Source organism: Pan troglodytes, chromosome 1 (genome assembly GCF_028858775.2).
Source record: "Pan troglodytes isolate AG18354 chromosome 1, NHGRI_mPanTro3-v2.0_pri, whole genome shotgun sequence".
Classification (NCBI taxonomy): Eukaryota; Metazoa; Chordata; class Mammalia; order Primates; family Hominidae; genus Pan; species Pan troglodytes.
This window is the reverse complement of record NC_072398.2, coordinates 132,489,425-132,508,542: the sequence shown is the minus strand read 5'-3', so window position 1 is coordinate 132,508,542 and position 19,118 is coordinate 132,489,425. Positions and strand designations below refer to the sequence as shown.

Below are 19,118 nucleotides of genomic sequence, written 5' to 3'. Positions count from 1 at the left end.
CCATGCCTGTTAAGGGCATAGTCAGCTGGTTGTGCTCCTTAAAACCACTTCTGATTACATTCCTGAGTTGGGTCTGCAGCGTTATCTGTCTGTAGAACATATATTAAACCTCTTCATAAGTTCTGGTTAGAGAAATTATTTTCTCTGGCTTGTTTTGCTTCCAGCTAGTCATCATTGAAACACAGTTGGATAGTTGGCTGATACTGTGTTTTAAGTGCGTATCCATTACCCCAAACTTGTTTTAAGGCAATTTCAGTTGATGTTCTATCGTTTGTAGATTTAGCATTCATGGCTTTAAAATATTTTTGACATGCAATAATATGACATATCGCTGAGGCACACGTGCGAACTGCACCAGTGTGCTGGCGGATGCGCTTAGTTGGGGAGGGAGCCTTGCCTACCTTTCAGTCTTAGTATTTTAGTTGTTGTTGACTTGTTCTTGCTTATATATGGAGTTGTCTTTATTGTGGTGATTAAAAACACTGATTTGTGAGGGTATCTGTCTGAGTGTAAAAAATGTCCCTAGCAGAAAGGGAAATGCTACAAATCTGGAACTTACCTCTGCCTACCTACCACTTGTCAAGAGGACTTTGTTTTTATTTCTAAGTTTCATTGGAAAACTGAAAAGAGGCTGGGTGTGGTGGCCAACTCCTATAATCCCAGCACTTTGGGAGGCTGAGGTAGGAGCACTACTTGACGCCAGGAGTTTGAGACAAGCCTGGACAACATGGTGAGACCTGTCTCTACAAAAAAAATTTAAAGAAATAGTCAGGTATGGTGGCTCCTGCCTATAGTCCCAGGTAATTGGAAGGCTGAAGAAGGAGGATCTCTTGAGCCCAGAAATTTGAGGTTACAGTAACCTCAAATGTGACTGCGCCACTGCACTCTAGCTTGGACAAAAGAGCAAGACCCTGTCTCTAAAACAAAAAACAAAAATCAGAACAAAACTGTGGAAAGACACTGTATACTTTACCTACTCAAACATACCTTTTGAAAACTTTCAAAATGATTTTTATTATGTAATTTTTTCATACATATGAAACACTATACATGTTTATAAAATATCTGTCTATATTATATAGCTGTCTATATAATATCTATAGTGTAAAGTAGGAACAAGCAACAGCTTGTGGGCCAAATCTGGTTGACCTTTTATAAATAAAGTTTTATTGGGACACAGTCATACCTAATTATTTATGTATTGTCTGTGACAGCTTTTACACTACAGTGGCCAAGATGAGAAGTTGTGACAGAAACCAGATGGCCTATAAAGCCCAAAATATTTACCATCTGGCCCTTTACAGAAAATTTTTGCAGATTCTTGGTAATAGAATGATAAAATTTGTATCCATGTCCCACTCCTCAGCTTAAGAAATAAAACATTCAAAAATTTTGACATCCCTGTGTTCCCCTCCATAGATTATTTTTTCTCCTGTGAAAAAGAAACTAATAATCTGAAGTTTATGTTTGTCATTTGTTTGGTTTTTATGGAAGTTTATATAGGTATCTTGAAGTAATATATTTTAAAGATTTACTGATTTTGGGGCCTTGAATGTTTTAGGACTTCCAAAAATGATACCATCCTGTGCAAATTCTCCTATAATTTGCTTTTTTTCTCCTAATAATTTATGAGAATTGGCCATATTGCTGTATGAAGTTGTAGTTTATTTTCATAGCTCTGTAGTATGCACACCCTTATATGCATATTTCACTATTTATTCATTTTTCTGTTTCTGGTATTCTAATTTCCAACAATGCTTCCTTGAATACACTTGTACTTCCTCAGGTTCTGGATGCTACAGAGCTGTATACTGACCACGTACATTTATTTATTTTTGCTTTAGATTTCTATTTAACTTCATGGGAAACTGAAAAAAGCTGAATTCAGTGATGAGTCCCAGGGACCCCTGTCATATTTTGATGTAAGATTTTAACCCCTGTCATACTTGAGCTTATTGGCCATTAGCTCAAATCCTGATTATTTCACTTAATAGCAGTTACTGTTTGAACAAGTAATTTAATCTGAAAATAAGAGGGGAAAGGAAAGAGCACTTACCAATAGTATTTCTGTCTTTCTAACAAGGGGGAAAAATATGCTCTGCAGGAGTGTGGTAAGGTTTACATAAGATAATTCATATAAACCCTTCAAGCAGACATTGTGTACCACTCATTTATTATCTCTTTTTGTCCTGTTAGTCCTCTGTGATCTAAGGTGAGCTATGACCTCTCTAAGAAGTTGCAAGGAAAAGAAAACTGAACCTCAGAAAAGTTACTTGACCAAGTTCACTCAGCTGGTACATGTGTAAACTTGGATTAACTTTAGCACTGCCTATGTACAGAGACTTTTTCTTTTATTATACCACTCTTTTTTTCTGCCAGAAGGGAAAATTATGTTAAATAAAATTATGTGAAAAATTTCTAAGGTCAGTCTATAGCTCTGTGGTATATAAAACTTGAGGAAGTACAAGCATATTCAAGGCAGCACCATTAGAAAGTAGAAAAACTAGAGACAGAAGAATGGATAAATAAATTGTGATATATGTATGCAAGGGTGTATATACTATGTAGTGATGGAAATCATGTCAAACAAGATTAGGGTGTTGTATGCCCCTTTGTAGAATATGACAGAGGCTGACTTTTCCCCCAGTCACATTTTCAACAGTGTTCCACAGAAAGCCTTTCTCATTTTTATTATTATTATAAGCAGGCAGATTGGAAGGATTTGTAAACCAAAACACAGCTGGCAAGTCTAAATTTAGGCCTATCAATATGAGTGTCCTTCTTAACAACATGGTTTCTCAAACTCTTTCCACCTTAAGTTGCTTTTTTTACCAGATGTCTTTTGGGTGTGTGTGTTTCTTGTGCATCAGCAATTTTATTTGCATGGCCTTTTCATGCCAGTATTCTGATTTATTACACTTCTCACATGGATTTTTTTCCCTGTGACTTGTAAAAAGAAAATAGCTGTTTGTGCACAGATGGTGGGTGTGATTTAGTATTATCAGAGTAATTCACGTTATATTTATGAGACATTCCTGAGTAGCATTCAGCGAGGGACGTTAAGGAAGGAAACCTCTTAAGAGGTCATATCTCACCTTTTAACCTATTTCTATTGGTGTTTATCACTTGAGCACTCAAATATTGACAAACCATCATTTATTTTAAATTTCAGCTATCTGTTTTATTTATTTCAGTGGTAGAATGTTGGAATCATCTAATTGCATTAAAGGAGGGTGGAAAAAAACATTCCCAGAAATTCCTGGAGTTGACTACTAACCTGTCAAAAAGAATGGAGCAAAGTTGAAATATTTTAATCATGATTTCTTCCTTTTAGCTTTGCCTCCATCCTCAGATTTTTATTGTGTACCATTTTAAGTGCAGAAATGCTGTGTGAGTTTGCCAGGGCTGCTGTAACAAAGTACCACAGACTGAGTGTCTTAAATAACAGAAATGTATTGACTCACAGTTCTGGAGGCCAGAAGTCTGATATCAAGAAGTCAGCAGAGTTGGTTCCTTCTGAGGGCCGTGAGAGAGGGATCTGTTCCAGACTTCCCAACATGGCTTATAGATCCATGTTCTCCCAGTGTCTCCACACATCCTCTTCCCTCCATCCATGTTTCTGTGTCCACATTTACCCTTTTTATAGAAAGATAGCAGTCGTAATTGGATTAGGGCCTATCCTAATGACCTCATTTTAACTTCATCAGATCTGTAGGGACCCCATGTCCAAATAAGGTCACACTCCAAGGTACTGGGGATTTGGGCTTCAGCATATAAATTTGGGTGAGGGAACAATTCAACCCATAACAAATGCTTATAATAAACCCCGAGTAACAACAGAAAAACTTACACTTAATTTGTGATTTTTGCAATAAATTCTATTATCATGCTAACACCAATCTAATCCATTTATTTCAGTTAAGTTATTTAAGTGGTTTTTCTGACAGTGGATGTATTGTTTTGGAGTAAGGATAAGAGACCATGAATTCTTGCAACACAGGCTTTCTTCTCTATGAAACACACTCAAATCTCAGCCTGAACCCATCCCAGGATTTTCTTGTGTGTGTGCATTTTCACTGTTCTAGCTACAGGAGTAAACATTATTTAAGAAGTAGAGATTTGTCACACAGATAATTTTTATTATGCTGTAATCTGTTGAAGGAAAAAATAAAAAGATATATTTTCACCATTTAAATGACCCTAAGATAATGGTCTTATATCCAAATAGAGACAGAGAGACACACATCCATTATTGTGGAGGTGAGACCTTTGTTTGGAAAGAACAAATTTTATTCATCCATTTCTCCTGAAACGCATCAACCGCAAAAGGTTAAATGGAGTTCTTTTTGGTTAATTGCTTCTTTGGATCTTCCCAAACACTTATTTTCTTCAGTTATTCATGTCCAAATGTTAAGTCTTTTAAGTATTGTTAGTATATTTTCTTTCCTTTTTTTGAAGTGAATATAAAACACTTTAGATAGTCAGTTTTATTGAGGTTTTAAGAATGCTTTTGAGTGATTCATAGTAATTTAAATCCTTCTACTGAAATCTTGGATGTTGCTAAATTTCAGCCTGTAATTTTCTGCCTTTGCTAGATATCGAAGCATATTTTTATGACACCACACTGTACTCATTGGAATTGTGAGCCTTTTGTAAATTCATGCAGATTTTTCCCACTCCACAAAAGGATGCATTTCAAGCGGAAGAAATAGAATGCTAAATTATGTAGTAGGTAAAAGAAGTAGGCTGTGGTGAGTTGGGAGGATGAGCAAAAAGAATGCCAAAGCACGTTTGTACGTAATGTCAGTAAAATACAAAGTACATTTGCCCACCAAATTAAAATTTGTCAGCTTACAAAGTTGCTATTTATATGCAATGGTTTTTGAGAGAGATTTTTGTACATGCTGATTACACATTTATTTGGAAGCTCTAAATTCTGGTTTTAATGGCTGCTTAGTATTTCATTGTGTTAGCATCCCATAACTTATTATTTATCTATGCAACCTTGTTAAGAAAAAAATCAAATATAATCCGAGGTATTCTGCCAAAACAGCCCTAGGCAACTGTTTTATCACTACGGTTCTTACTGTCTCTTAGCACATCATGTACAATGTTGACTCTAACAATTTTAACGTTTTTTCTGGTTACAAAATATAACATATGTTTTAGAATATTTGGAAAATAAAGAAAATCACATAGAAAAATATTAAACCCAACAGCAATCCCAACATCTGGAATAATTCCTGTTAACTTTTTTTTTTAATAGCTGCTAAATTCCCTCTCTCCCTCCCTGCCCATCCCCCCCAGTCATACACATACACACACATTGGAATCTGGTTTTACACAAATTTTATATTTTGCCATTTTTTTCTGAATAACATACTGTGAAACTTTTTCCAAGTTATTGTATGTTCTTCTAAATCATCTTTAAGTCACTATGTTGTATTCTATCATATGGATAGTATTCATTATATCCTCCCATAGAGATATAAAATGATTTATTTCACTGAATTTTTTTTGCAAGACATTTATTGCTTCTAAATTTTCTGTGTCTGATTAATCCAACTGAAATTTATCTTCTACTCCTTGTGTAATGCTTAAATGATCACAAATCTTTTTGTGATAATAGGCCGAACCTTCGTAATCTTTATGACTATTGTTATTCTTCTTTCTTCAGTTAGCATATCCTGTGATAATATCTCTTCTATTATTACATTGAAGGATGACCTAAATGTTGCATTGTAGTTCACAGAGCTAAACTTTTTGTGGGAAGAGCCTTTAAAGCAGTGCTCTGAGTATTATCGATGCTTCAAAAGCATTTTTATTGATTTGGTTTGAAGAGAAAACAAGTCCATATTATGATTTCATCTTTTTTTCCTATTCATAGGTTCACAAAAAAGTATCTCTTCCTAAAACATCAGAATTTATTACATTGTACTATATTAATGCATTTGGATCTGAGATATTTTGGAAATCATCAGGTCCAACTTTGTAATTTAACATAGAAAGGCTGAATTAGTGGTTCAGTGCCTGCTTAGTCAATGGCAGAGATAGGACCAGAAGCCATTTTTGGCTTCCTTTATGATTTTTTTTTTTACTCAGTACTGGCCAACTTTGTTGCTAAGCTAAAATGGGCTTTGTTGCAGATTTAATATTCAAATACATCAGTTAACTTTATAATCTTACACATAACAACAGACAAAACTTTTGATTCCAACATCTGTATCACTGCTTTAGGGGAACAAATGTATCTAAAAGAAAAAGTATAGAGTTGGAGAACAAGTTCTTACTACCACTGCAGAGATAACTCAAATATTCTATTGAGAGTGTTAGTTTTATCTTTGCATGTGAAAGAACCATTATTTGAATTTAAAGTTTACTGTAATTATCCTTATGTTTCAATTAATTTTATTTATAAAGAATAACATGTAGCCCTTCCTTTCCCATCTTTTTCTTTCTTTTATTTAGACAAAACTATTGAAGGTGACTGAGCAGATGACCAGTGTTGCCAATTGAAATTGAAGCTGAGGAGGCATCCTGCATGGTTGGGGTTGAGAATAAGGCTGCCTTGGCCTACGTGGTCAGAGCAGAGGAGGAAGCCGGTGTGGTTGGGAGATTGGTTACATACAGGGGAATTGAGCCAATAAGTAAACATATTTGGGATAATAGGAGCCAGGCTTCTCACTGCTGACTAAAAGAGTTATAAATATGGAAAAGGGAAAGGCTAGACAAGCCATGACATGTCAAATTAGAAATAGAGGCATATAGGTCAGGGGCAGTGACTCATGCCTGTAATCCCAGCACTTTGGTAGGCCGAGGTGGGTGGATCACGAGGTCAGGAGTTCAAGACCAGCCTGGCCAAGATGGTGAAACCCCGTCTCTACTAAAAATACAAAAATTAACCAGGCGTGGTGGCAGGCACCTGTAATCCCAGCTACTCGGGAGTCTGACGCAGGAGAATTGCTTGAACCCGGGAGGTGGAGGTTGCAGTGAGCCCAGATCGCACCACTGCACTCCAGCCTGGGTGACAGAGCGAGATGCTGTCTCAAAAAAAAAAAAAAAAGAAATAGAGGTATATCATTCTAATTTGTGAACTCTTGGTATTTTATATCTGTATCTAGCCATAGATCTAGAGCTGTATGAGTCTGTGTGTATGTGCGTGTGTGTGTGTGTGTTAGTCTGTTCTTGCATTGCTATAAAGAAATACCTGAGGCTGGGTCATTTATAAAGAAAAGAGGTTCATTTTGGCTCATGGTTCTGCATGCTGTACAGGAAGCATGGTGCTGGCATCTACCTGTAGTGAGGGCTTTAGGCAGCTTACGATTGTAGCGAAAGGTGAAGGACGGCCAGCATGTCATGTGGCCAGAGAGGGAGCAAGAGAAAGAGGACGATCCAGGGTCTTTTAATAAATCAGATATTGCCTGAACTCATAGACTGAGAACTTACTCATTAACATGAGGATGGCTCCAAGCCATTCATGAGGGATTCACCCTAATGATCCAGACACCTCCCACTAGGCCTCACTGCCAACATTGGGGGTCACATTTCAACATGAGATTTGGAGAGGGCAAACATCCAAACTATATAAGTGTACATATGTATGTGTATGTCTCATATATTTATTTCCTAGCACTAATATCTTGGTTTTGTAAATACCAATCTTCTCTAAAAGGAACCAGAGCTCCTCGGAGAAATGTCTCATTCCAGAGCTTGGGCAGGGAAATAACAAAATATTATAAACTTGAAACATCTTGTTCTAAAAAGTAAAGTGCTCAAAGAATAATGAAGACATAGCAAAAACATACTGGTGCAGCTTTAAGGGGCTCCCACTTGTCAAACTTGGGACTGTTTAGACATCAAAATAAATTATGATGTTAATGAATTATATCCACTGAATAAAATAGGAATCTGTGAATCTGTAGTCATACAATTAATTTGAGTCTATAGTCATATAATTAATTTAAACAAAATATTATACTCTTTAGTCTCCTTAGTGGAAAACCTATTGATGATATCAACATTGAAAAATAAAAAATAGCAGTATACATATATACACTGATATAGTTTGGAGTGAGAGGGAATGAATAAATGAATAATGAACACTCAGGAAAACAAAAACTGGGCTGGCACAGTGGCTCACACCTGCAATTCCAGCACTCTGGCAGGATGTATTAATCTGTTTTCACACTATTAATGTGTTTTCACACTGCTGATAAAGACATAACCGAGACTGGGCAATTTATATAGGAAAAAGGGTTTAATGGACTTACAATTCTGCATGGCTGGGGGAGCCTCAATCATGGTGAAAGGCAAGGAGGAGCAAGTCTCATCTTACATGGATGGCAGCAGGGCAAAAGAGCTTGTGCAGGGAAACTCCCATTTTTAAAACCATCAAATCTCGTGAAACGTTTTCATTGTCATGAGAACAGCATGTGAAGACCTGCCTCTATGATTCAATTACCTTCCACCAGGTTCATCCCACAACACATGAGAATTGTGGGAGTTACAATTCAAGATGAGATTTGAGTGGGGACACAGCCAAACCATATCACTCCACCCCTGGCGCCTCCCAAATCTCATGTCCTCACATATCAAAAACAATCATGCCCTCCCAACAGTCCCCAAAGTTTCATCTCATTTCAGCATTAACTCAAAAGTCTGCAGTCCAAAGTCTCACGTGAGACAAGGCAAGTCCCTTCCACCTATGAGCTTCTAATATCGAAAGGTTAGTCACTTCCTAGATACAATGGGGGTACAGACATTGGGTAAATATACCCATTCCAAATGGGAGAAATTGGCCAAAACAAAGGGGCTACAGGCTCATGCAAGTCTGAAATCCAGTGGGGTAGTCAAATCTTAAAACTCCAAAATAATCTCCTTTGACTCCATGTCTCACATACAGGTCACGCTGATGCAAGAGGTGGGTTCCCATGGTCTTGGGCAGCTCTGCCCCGGTGGCTTTGCAGGGTATAGCCTCCCATCTGTCTGCTTTCATGGGCTGGCATTGCGTGTCTGTCTGTGGCTTTTCCAGAGACACAGTGCGAGCTGTCAGTGGATCTACCATTCTGGGGCCTGGAGGATGATGGCCCTCTTCTCACAGGTCCACTAGGTGGTGCCCCAGTAGGGACTCTGTGTGGGGGCTCCAACCCCACGTTTCCCTTTTGTACTGCCCTAGCAGAGGTTCTCCATGAGAGCTCCATCCCTATAGCAAACTTCTGACTGGACATACAGGCATTTCCATACATCCTCTGAAATCTAGGTGGAGGTTCCTAAACCCTAATTCTTGACTTTGGTGCATTGTCTATCCCAACACTGTGTGGAAGCTGCCAAGGCTTGAGGCTTGCACCCTCTGAAACCATGACCTGAGCTCTATGTTGGCCCCTTTCAGCCATAGCTGAAGCAGCTGGAGTGGCTGGGACACAGGACACCAAGTCCCTAGGTGGCACACAGTATGGGGACCCTGAGCCCAGCCCACAAAACCACTTTTTCCTCCTAGGCCTGTGGGCCTATGCTGAGAGGGGCTGCCATGAAGACCTCTGGCATGCCCTGGAGAGATTTTCCCCACTGTCTTGGGGATTAACATTCAGTTCCTTGTTACTTATGCAAATTTCTGCAGCTGGCTTGAATTTCTCCTCAGAAAATGAGATTTTCTTTTCTATCACATTATCAGGCTGCAAATGTTCTGGATTTTTATGCTCCGCTTCCCTTGTAAAACTAAATGCCTTAAACAGCACCCAAGTCACCTCTTGAATGCTTTGCTGCTCAGAAATTTCATCCACTAGATACCCTAAATCATCTCTCTCAAGTTTAAAGTTCCACAAATCTCTAGGGCAGGGGCAAAATGCCACCAGTCTCTTTGCTAAAACATAGCAAGAGTCACCTTTGCTCCAGTTCCCAACAAGTTCCTCATCTCCATCTGTGATCACCTCAGCCTGGGTTTCATTGTCCATGTCATTATCAGCATTTTAGTCAAAGTCATTGAACAAGTCTCTAGGAAGTTCCAAACTTTCCCACATTTTCCTGTCTTCATCTGAGCCCTCCAAACTGTTCCAGCCTCTACCTGTTGTCCAATTCCAAAGTTGCTTCCACATTTTCAGGTATCTTTTCAGCAGTGCCCCACTCTTAGTACCAATTTACTGTGTTAGTCCATTTTCATGCTGCTGATAAAGACATACCTGAGACTGGGGCATTTGTATAGGAAAAGGGTTTAATGACTTACAATTCCACGTGGCTGGGGAAGCATCACAATCATGGTGAAAAGCAAGGAGGAGTAAGTCACATCTTACATGGATGGCAGCAGGCCGAAAGAACTTGTGAAGGGAAACTCCCATTTTTGAAACCATCAGATCTCATGAGACTTATTCACTATCAGGAGAACAGCACGGGAAAGACCCGCCCCCATGATTCAATTATCTCCCACCAGTTTCCTCCCATGACACGTGGGAATCGTGGGAGTTACAATTGAAGATAAGATTTGGGTGGGGACACAACCAAACCTTGTCACGGGCCAAGGCAGGAGGATTGTTTGAAGCCAGGAGTTTGAGACCAGCCAGGGAAACATAGCAAGACCTTATCACTATAAGATATTTTTTAAAGCAGTAGAAGAATGAAAATGTAATCATAATTCACTATATGGCTTGGCTGTGAATAAAAATAATTTTTTTCTTAAACCTCTATCTACCTTAAAATGGTGATAAATTAAGATGATGGGAGAGAGAAAAACGTATGTATATATTTGAGAGAAAGGAAACATTGCCTATAAAGTAGCTTCGAATAGGTCTATACCATAATAGAAAGTGAAAGGTGAGAAATGGTTCCGGATTGAAGGGGACCAGAGATATAACAGTTAAATGTAACAGATGAACCTGGATTTAGTTCTGTACTAGAGGGGAAGAACATTTTCTTTTTAGGATATTTTTGGGACAGAGAAATTCAAAAGGGTCTGTGGATTAGACTGTTGTATTGCGTCAGTGCTAATTTCCCGATTCAAATACCTGGATCGGTACTATGGTTAGGTAGGAGAGTATTCTTGTTTTCTGAAAATACACACAGACCTATTTAGGAATAATGGGGCAACATGTTTCTAGCTTACTCTAAATAAGTAAAAGTTTTCTCATCCCTCCTTTTCTCTCTTTTGCTTTCTCTCTCCTTAACTTTCTTGTACCAATTATAATTTATCTACAGATCTAACATAGGCATGCTTCCTATCACATTTATGTCATTATTCTATCAGTTTTCTTTTCTTCCTTTTTTTGTCCTTCTTTTACTTCCTTTTTTTAATTCCCTTTCTTCCTTGTTTTTCTCTCTCACCTTCTCTTTTTCCTTTCCTCCTCTGCTTATTCCCCTTTCCTATTCTGTTCTCCACCATCCCCTTTTCCTTCATCCCTCGCTTCCTTTATTCTTTCTCCTTGTCATCTCCTTGATACCCTGGATATTTATTTTCCTGGTCCAGTGTATATGGGTTGTTCTCTAGGTTTGCTGCAAAACTGTCAACGTAGAACATTATTTTCCAGGGAATTCCCTTTACTTTGATCTTCTGTTGTATCTCTTGTTTTTAGATTCTATTTTTTCTTTCTTGGCATATTCTCTTATTTTGGAGAAGTAAAGAAGCTTCCAAAGAATAGGTACATGGGAAGTAAGTTTTTGAAATCTTCTATGTCTGAAATGGCTTTATTCTACCTGTATATTTGAATGACAATTGCCTGGATATGTATAATTCTAGGTTGAAAATACTTTTCTCTCAAAATTTTGAAGACATTAGTTTATTATCATGTAGTTTCCAGCATCACCATTTAAGAACTCTGATGCCATTCTGATTCCCAAGATTCCTCCTTTATTTTACTTATATTGTTTCTTAAATCTTTCAGGAATTTAAAAATCTCTAGTATTATGAAATGTCATGGTGATGGATGCTTGTAGGAGTACAACCTACCCAACCAGTGTCCTGTTCATTTTGGGGAGACCTCACAGGCCCTATCAACTTTATGTCAAGGATATTTTTCTTTCTCATTTTCTGGAATTCCTTTTATTCAGGCACTGCCTGCCTGTATCCTTTCATTTTAAAAAATCTTCTCATTTTCCATCTCTTGTTCTTTTGGTTCACATAGTAGGACAGTTCTTGAGCTCTGATTTTCACACTTTCTGTTGCGTTTTTATATTGCTATCATATTTTAATTTTCATGAGTCTCTTTTTTGGTTGGTGGTGTTGCTGTTCTCTGAATTTTCTTTTTAAAAAGAGCATGCTTTCATTCATGGATTTAATATTTTCTCTTATCTTTCTGGTGATTTCATGGTTTTTTAAAAAGTGTTTATGCTCTGTTCTATCTGCTTCCTCTAATCTTCTGTTTTGGTTTGTTTGTGACTTTATTTCACGTCAGAGCCTTTCCTCATGTTTGGATGTTTGGTAGATCCTACACCAAATAATAAAAAGCAGAGTAGACATTCTGCATGCATGGTAGGGGCTTTGATGTAGGGTGGTTATGCAGAGACCTGGCTAATTCATTAGGGGACTACAACTGTCAGTTTTTCTCCAAGATCAGCTAAGAGAGGAAACTTCCAACTGTGGTGGGTGCTGTGGTATGAATATTTGTGTCCACCCAGAATTCATACATAGAAATGCTACTGCCAAGCTGATGATAGGAGGAGGTGATGCCTTTGGGAGGTGATTAGGTCATGAGCGTGGAGCTCTCATGATTAGGATTGGCGCCCTTATAAAGGACCCCAGAGAGACCCTCCCCCCTTTTACCATGTGAGATTATAGTGAAAGGAAGCTGTTCTGTAAAGTGGGCCCTCACCAGACGCTGAATCTGCTGACATCTTGATCTTGGACTTCCTAGTTAAGAACTGTGAGAAATAAATTTCTGTTGTTTGTAAGCTACCTAGTTTATTGTAGTTTTCTTTAATAACAGCCTGAATTGACTATGATGGGGTGGGGGTTGCACCTTCCTGCCAACGTTCTTGGGACCAGATGAACAGGTTTGCATGTCTTTTGGTCTGGTATGCAGGACTTTCACTTGGTATCTGTATTGTCATAGGACTTCTTCCCTATCCTACTGGATGCCCTCGAGTTCAGACCTTTCAGAAAGTAGACTTCCAGTATTCTACCAAATTGGGGTGGGAAAGTTACCTGATTGCCTAGGGTAGGTGAGGGAATCTGAGGTTCTAACTCTTGTTTTATTAGATCTTCTTAATAACCAATCATCTGGTTTCTGCTCTGCCACAACCTTTATGTCCACAGGTTCTTGCTGCCTCCAATTCTTGAAACTTTCTGGCATTCTACATCATAAATATCCTTGCTTCTTCCTAGTTTACTGTTCTCTTCTAGAAAGATTGCTTTTCAGTTTTTTCTGCACTACTATTTTAGTTACCACTTGACGATCAGATCTCCAGTTTCCAAAAAGCAGTTGGCACATTTCGTTTACTATAGTTTTTTTCTTCTTCTTCTTGCCTGAGTCCATTAGTGCTACTGTGACAAAATATCTGAGACTGGGTAATTTATAAATAATAGAAATTGATTTCTCACAGTTCTGGAGGCTGGGAAGTTCAAGATCAATATGCTGGCAGTTTTGGCATCTGGCAAGGGATGCACTCAGCTTCCAAGATGGTGTGTGTCTTTTTGTTGTGTCCCCACATGGCAGACGGTGAAAGGGCAGGAGAGGCACTAGGTCGTTCCCGACAGCCCTCTTATAAGGTGGCTAGTACCATTCATGAGGGCTCTACCCTTATGACTTACTCACCTTTAAAGGCTCCACCTCTTAATACTGTTGCATTGGGGATTAAGTTTCAACATGACATTTGGAGGGAACAGAAACATTCAAACCATAGCAATCCTTGAGGGTTTATACTTTTCATTTGTTTGTTTCTTTCTTTACTGTCATCTTTTGGGTGGGATTTTCAAGAGGAAACAGATAAAAATACATGTTCAGTATACCACATTTAACTAAAAGTCCAATAATCCCTTTTGTTCTTGATATATTTCATTAATATTGATAGCATCTAGAAATAGAAGAGTTTAATTTTTCTGTTGATACTAATTTTTGAATGTTTTATTTCTTAGGATGCCTCATTGATGGACATGAACTCCTTCAGCCCTATGATGCCAACATCCCCTTTATCAATGATAAACCAAATCAAGTTTGAGGATGAATCAGATTTAAAGGATCTCTTCATCACAGTTGATGAACCTGAAAGTCATGTTACTACAATAGAAACTTTCATTACGTATAGGATTATTACTAAGGTAAACATTGGATGAATATTTTCTTGAATATAGCTGCTTTTTTTGAAGCTTTGGAAGTAAGTACCTCTTGTTCATTATAATTCTCAACATTCCAGGATCTTAGCTGAATTGACTTTTACTTTTTCAAACCTTTTGGCTAACACGTTGCTTATTCTCTGCCCTTCACTTGTTCTGTATTAAGTCAGTGAAATTCAACTTGACTTGAGAAATAGTCACTCATTTTATAGCAGCTATACTTCCTAGAATAATAATATCTAGTTTTTTAGTTTAAAAAAGTATTAAGAAATACCTTTGGAAAAGATGGGCCTCAAGTTGTTAATAAAAAAAGAAAATGCTTAAACAGTTCGCAATATTACGTATTCAGATTTCTTTGGAAGATTATAAAATATGGTACCATTTATTTTTCAAAGTGGGGCGGGTGGCCACTTTGTCTCATGTATGAGATACTGTTATGTGTGCAATAATTCAAGAGCAAAGTAGATCTAGAACACAGATCTCTTTAATCGTAGGGCAAAGTGCTACAAAGACAGTTTACCTCAGACACAATTAAGCAACCACCTAGTATAATCTGTATTTTAAGTCCTTTATTTAATAGCATTTTAAAGTAATTCTCTTTATAATATTTTGTTTATGAAGCATCACCCTAGACTTTTATATTTCATAAATGTAAAAAGTACATCTCTTTTTTTAGCTGAAAAAGTTCTGAACTATGTTCCTATAATCACTTCTTCCAATGAAACTGCCACACTGCTATTAGTTATGTTTCCTGAAGATATATATATCTTATTTCTTCACTTGAATTCTTAAAATCCTTTCTTGGCCCCTTATTTCAGGCAGAGCAAAGTGCAGACTTTCTTGTATGACATATAAAGAGGCTTCTCAGTCTGGTGCCCACTTACCATATAAGACTTATTTGTTACACCTCACATTCAGTACCTTGCTCTCTACTCATGTAGAGCTGCTTCTGTTTTCTGAATATTTAGGGGATCTCTTGCTCTCAAAACTGCATATAGTTTTCCTTCTGTTTGCTGTGTCCATCCCCTTCTTAGACAGAAGAAGTCATGCTTAGTTTTCAATATACAACTCAAGATGTTAGATGCCTGTGAAGGCTTCTCTAGTTGTTACTGTCCCCTGGCTGAAATAGTTATTCTTCCTCTGTTTTCTCATACTGTTCTATTGAACTCTTAAGGAATGTAAAACATAAGAGTCAATATAGCAAAATATCAAAAGCATATATTTAATCCAACTAAGCTGTTTTTTTAAATCGATGAAACTAAGATAATATAACTCACTTCTGTAGGGTTGCAGTAGAATAAGTAATCAATGCACACCCCACTTAGTAAAGTGCCTAACACACAATAAGTGTTCAGTAATTGCCATCTACCTGTATGTGAATAGATGTTTATTTGTATTTATTCTCAGTGAGTTTGTGAGTTTCTCAAGGAAGGTAACTATATTTTAAGTTATCCATAATTCCAAACACAAATCTTAGGACATAATAAGTAAACTATTTATTTTGTTGATGAATGAGTGAAGGAATTATCTTAGCTATATCAAGATGTGGTACAGCAAGACAACATGGAGTTGAATCTTGATTTCTCTCCTTCCTTGCTATGTGACTTGGACAATTTAATTAACCTCTCTATGTTAGTTTTCTTGTTTGTAAATAGGATAACAGTACTAACCTCATAAGGTCTTTATGAAGATTGAATATGTTAATACAGGCATACTGCTAGAGTAGAGCCAAATTTCTTCTATTACTACTGTTAAAATTATCTATTGTCATTATCCATTCTAGCAAATAATTTGTGAAACTGAATTATTTTTCCATCATTTGCGTCTCTCAGAAAGACACTCTTTCTGAAGCCATCTTGTGAGTTTCATTCTGATCATAGACATACTGTTCTTCTGAGTTTTCCTATTTACACATACTTTAAATGGACTGGTCTTATAGAAGTAGTAATAGTAGTAGTAATAATAATATGAAAGTGTATAAACTAGCAAACATTTACTGTGTGACTGCTTTGTGCCAGATAATATTATAACCAGTTTCTACATGTTAACTCATTGAGGCTCACAGTAATCCTCAAACATAGATATTATGATTTACCCCCATTTCATGCACGAGGACACTGAAACTTAGTAGCTTGTTAAAGGTTACACAACATTGTAATTAGCTGAGCTGAGATTTAAATCCAAACAGTTTACTTTCATAGTATACATTTTTTCTATTATATTTTTGTGCATTTAGGTATGGATGTGGTAAACTTTCAGTTTAACTATTATAAATGACTTCCATTGTTCTACTTCTAATTACTTTTACTATTTCATAGTATATAGACTATATATATACAGAAATATATATTACAGATACAAATATATAAATAGTACAGGTAGATCATGTTATCAAATAGTCTTTTCTTATCATTTACTTACTTATTCCACAAGCTTTTATTGAGTACCCCGTTTGTCCCAAGTATTGTGCTTATATATTAAGAATATATCAGTGATCAGGATAGGTCTGACAAAAGGAACTTTCTGCTTTCCTGGTGTTTTCACTCTGAAGAAGGGGTGTTTGCATATGATGATATTAAATAATTAATTTTATACTGTGTTAGTTTGTTCTCATGTTGGTAATAAAGACATACCCAGTACTGGGTAATTTATAAAGGAGGGACATTTAATTGACTCACAGTTCTACATGGCTGGAGTAGGGGGCTCACAATCATGGCGGAAAGCAAGGGGGAAGCAAGACACATCTTACATGGAAGCAGGCAAGAGAGAGCTTGTGCAGGGGAACCCCCATTTATAAAACCATCAGATATCATGAGCCTTATTCACTACCATGAAAACAGTATGGGGGAACTGCCCCTATGATTCAATTATCTTCACCTGGCCCCGCCCTTGACACATGGGGATTATTACAATTCAAGATGAGATTTGGATGGGGACACAGCCAAACCATATCATATACTAAGTTATTTCTTTATAGTTATAAATATTTTGAAGGAAAAATATTGGATATTATGAGCATGGGATACGCCATCTAATTTGGAGGTTGAAAGATGGCTTTCCTGGGAAAATCTTAGTTTTGTAAATATTTATATTCATGGGTACTAAGGATTGTAAGGGTAAATGAATATACACATACGTACATGGACAATTACCTATTTAGGAATACTTAAGAATGATCCAACTGTAAATGATTGTATCGGGAAGACCACATTTGTGGCATCTGTTCTTTTTATGGGAAATTACCCTTTGTTGTCTGGGTTAGCATATTTTAAGTGACTGTTATAGAGAAGTATTTTCTCTTTTGGAGATCTAAAGATGTATGTTCTCTTAGTACATATAAGAGTAAGAATGAAGAGATTTAACAAGGTGCTTTCCTTCCACTTCCTCTTTGTGAAAACAAACCTATAAATGCCTGTCATTGTATAGTTAGGAGTTAAGCTATATTCTTGATTGGCTGAACTATTAGGTTTCATTTTCCCTCAAAAAAAGTTTTCTAAATAATGAGTTTAGAATAACTGTTCACACTTGACTGAAGGTTGGTATTTTTGGAATAAATGCATTTGGGGGTAGAGATCACACGAGTTCATTAGTACTAAACTTCAAGTACCCAAGCTTTTATGGTCAAACATGAAAAATTGGCCAGCATTTTCAATGTTGCTTCCATAGAAAACTGTATTCTATGTTAGAAGCATTATTTGTACTCCAAAGGCACTTTATGAAATACATGATATTTCTAAGTTGGATATATGTTATCAAACCCAGTTATTTCTACAGTTTGGAAGCTTTTGTGCATCTTTTTTCTTTTTTTCTTTTTTCGAGACAGAGTCTCGCTCTGTCACCCAGGGTAGAGTACAGTGGCGTGATCTTACCTCACTGCAACCTCTGCCTCCTAGGTTCAAGCGATTCTCCTGCCTCAGCCTCCTGAGTAGCTGAGATTACAGGTGCGTGCCACTACGTCTGGCTAATTTTTGTATTTTTAGTAAAGACGGGGTTTCACCATGTTGGTCAGGCTTGTCTCGAACTCCTGACCTCGTGATCTGCCTGCCTCGTCTTCCCAAAATGCTGGGATTACAGGCGTGAGCCACTGCGACATCTTACAATGATCAAATTTGTCCACTTTAGAAGGGACAATGATTCTAATCCTTGCTGTAGGGAAATTAGTCTTGTTCCAAACCCTGCTGATAATGACTGTTTTCCTTATCATATTCCTACATATGTGTGTCTCTTACAACCCTTCAAGAGAAGAATGAAATCTTACAGTAGGAAGAAATAACATATTCTTCTCGTTGCTTGCACTTATCCTCTGTTTTCTTCTTCTGTTGCACTACATTAGAGAATTCTTTTGAGTCAGTGACAGAGTGATGAGGATAGACTGAACCAATTATTTGACTTGATTTTATACCTTCTTACTGGAATTTATACTAGATTGTTTTATGCTTACTTAAAATGTTGGATATTCTTAAGGACATATACAGCTCAATCTTATTTTAACTGCTGTTTTTTTTCTTTTGAGTGCTTCATTGTTCGTTATGGCAATTTATATTCTTAGAAATTGGTAGTGGACCTGTACGTATGTACCCGGTACAAGGAGATGCTCAGTAATATTTTTTAATGAGTTACTCTAAACCATGTTTTGGGTGCGTATGTATGTGTGCATGCATCTATTTGCATATGGACATACACCAACCAGTCTATATTATTAAACTGTGCTGGTACTTGATTTAGTTTTCCTGTTTTTACCATTTCCATATCATGTACCATGTTGCATAATAGTTAAGATTTTGTAGTGTTTTGTGAACATTTAGTTTCTTAGATTTCTGCATTTCATTCGCTCCCACTTTTTCCCATTATAAAGGGAATGTTG

At 37.1% G+C, this 19,118-nt stretch overlaps 1 protein-coding gene across 6 annotated transcripts in view; it reads left to right on the top strand.

Moving 5' to 3' along the window:
• Positions 1-19,118, top strand: part of SNX7 (sorting nexin 7) — a 102,952-nt gene that overhangs the window by 13,129 nt on the left and 70,705 nt on the right. For all 6 annotated transcript variants that reach the window (XM_063799190.1, XM_001158484.6, XM_063799181.1 and 3 more), the window contains one exon: positions 14,057-14,239. In XM_063799190.1, coding sequence (XP_063655260.1) covers positions 14,069-14,239 — 171 coding nt within the window. In that variant the 5' untranslated portion in view covers positions 14,057-14,068. The remainder of the gene's footprint in view (positions 1-14,056; positions 14,240-19,118) is intronic.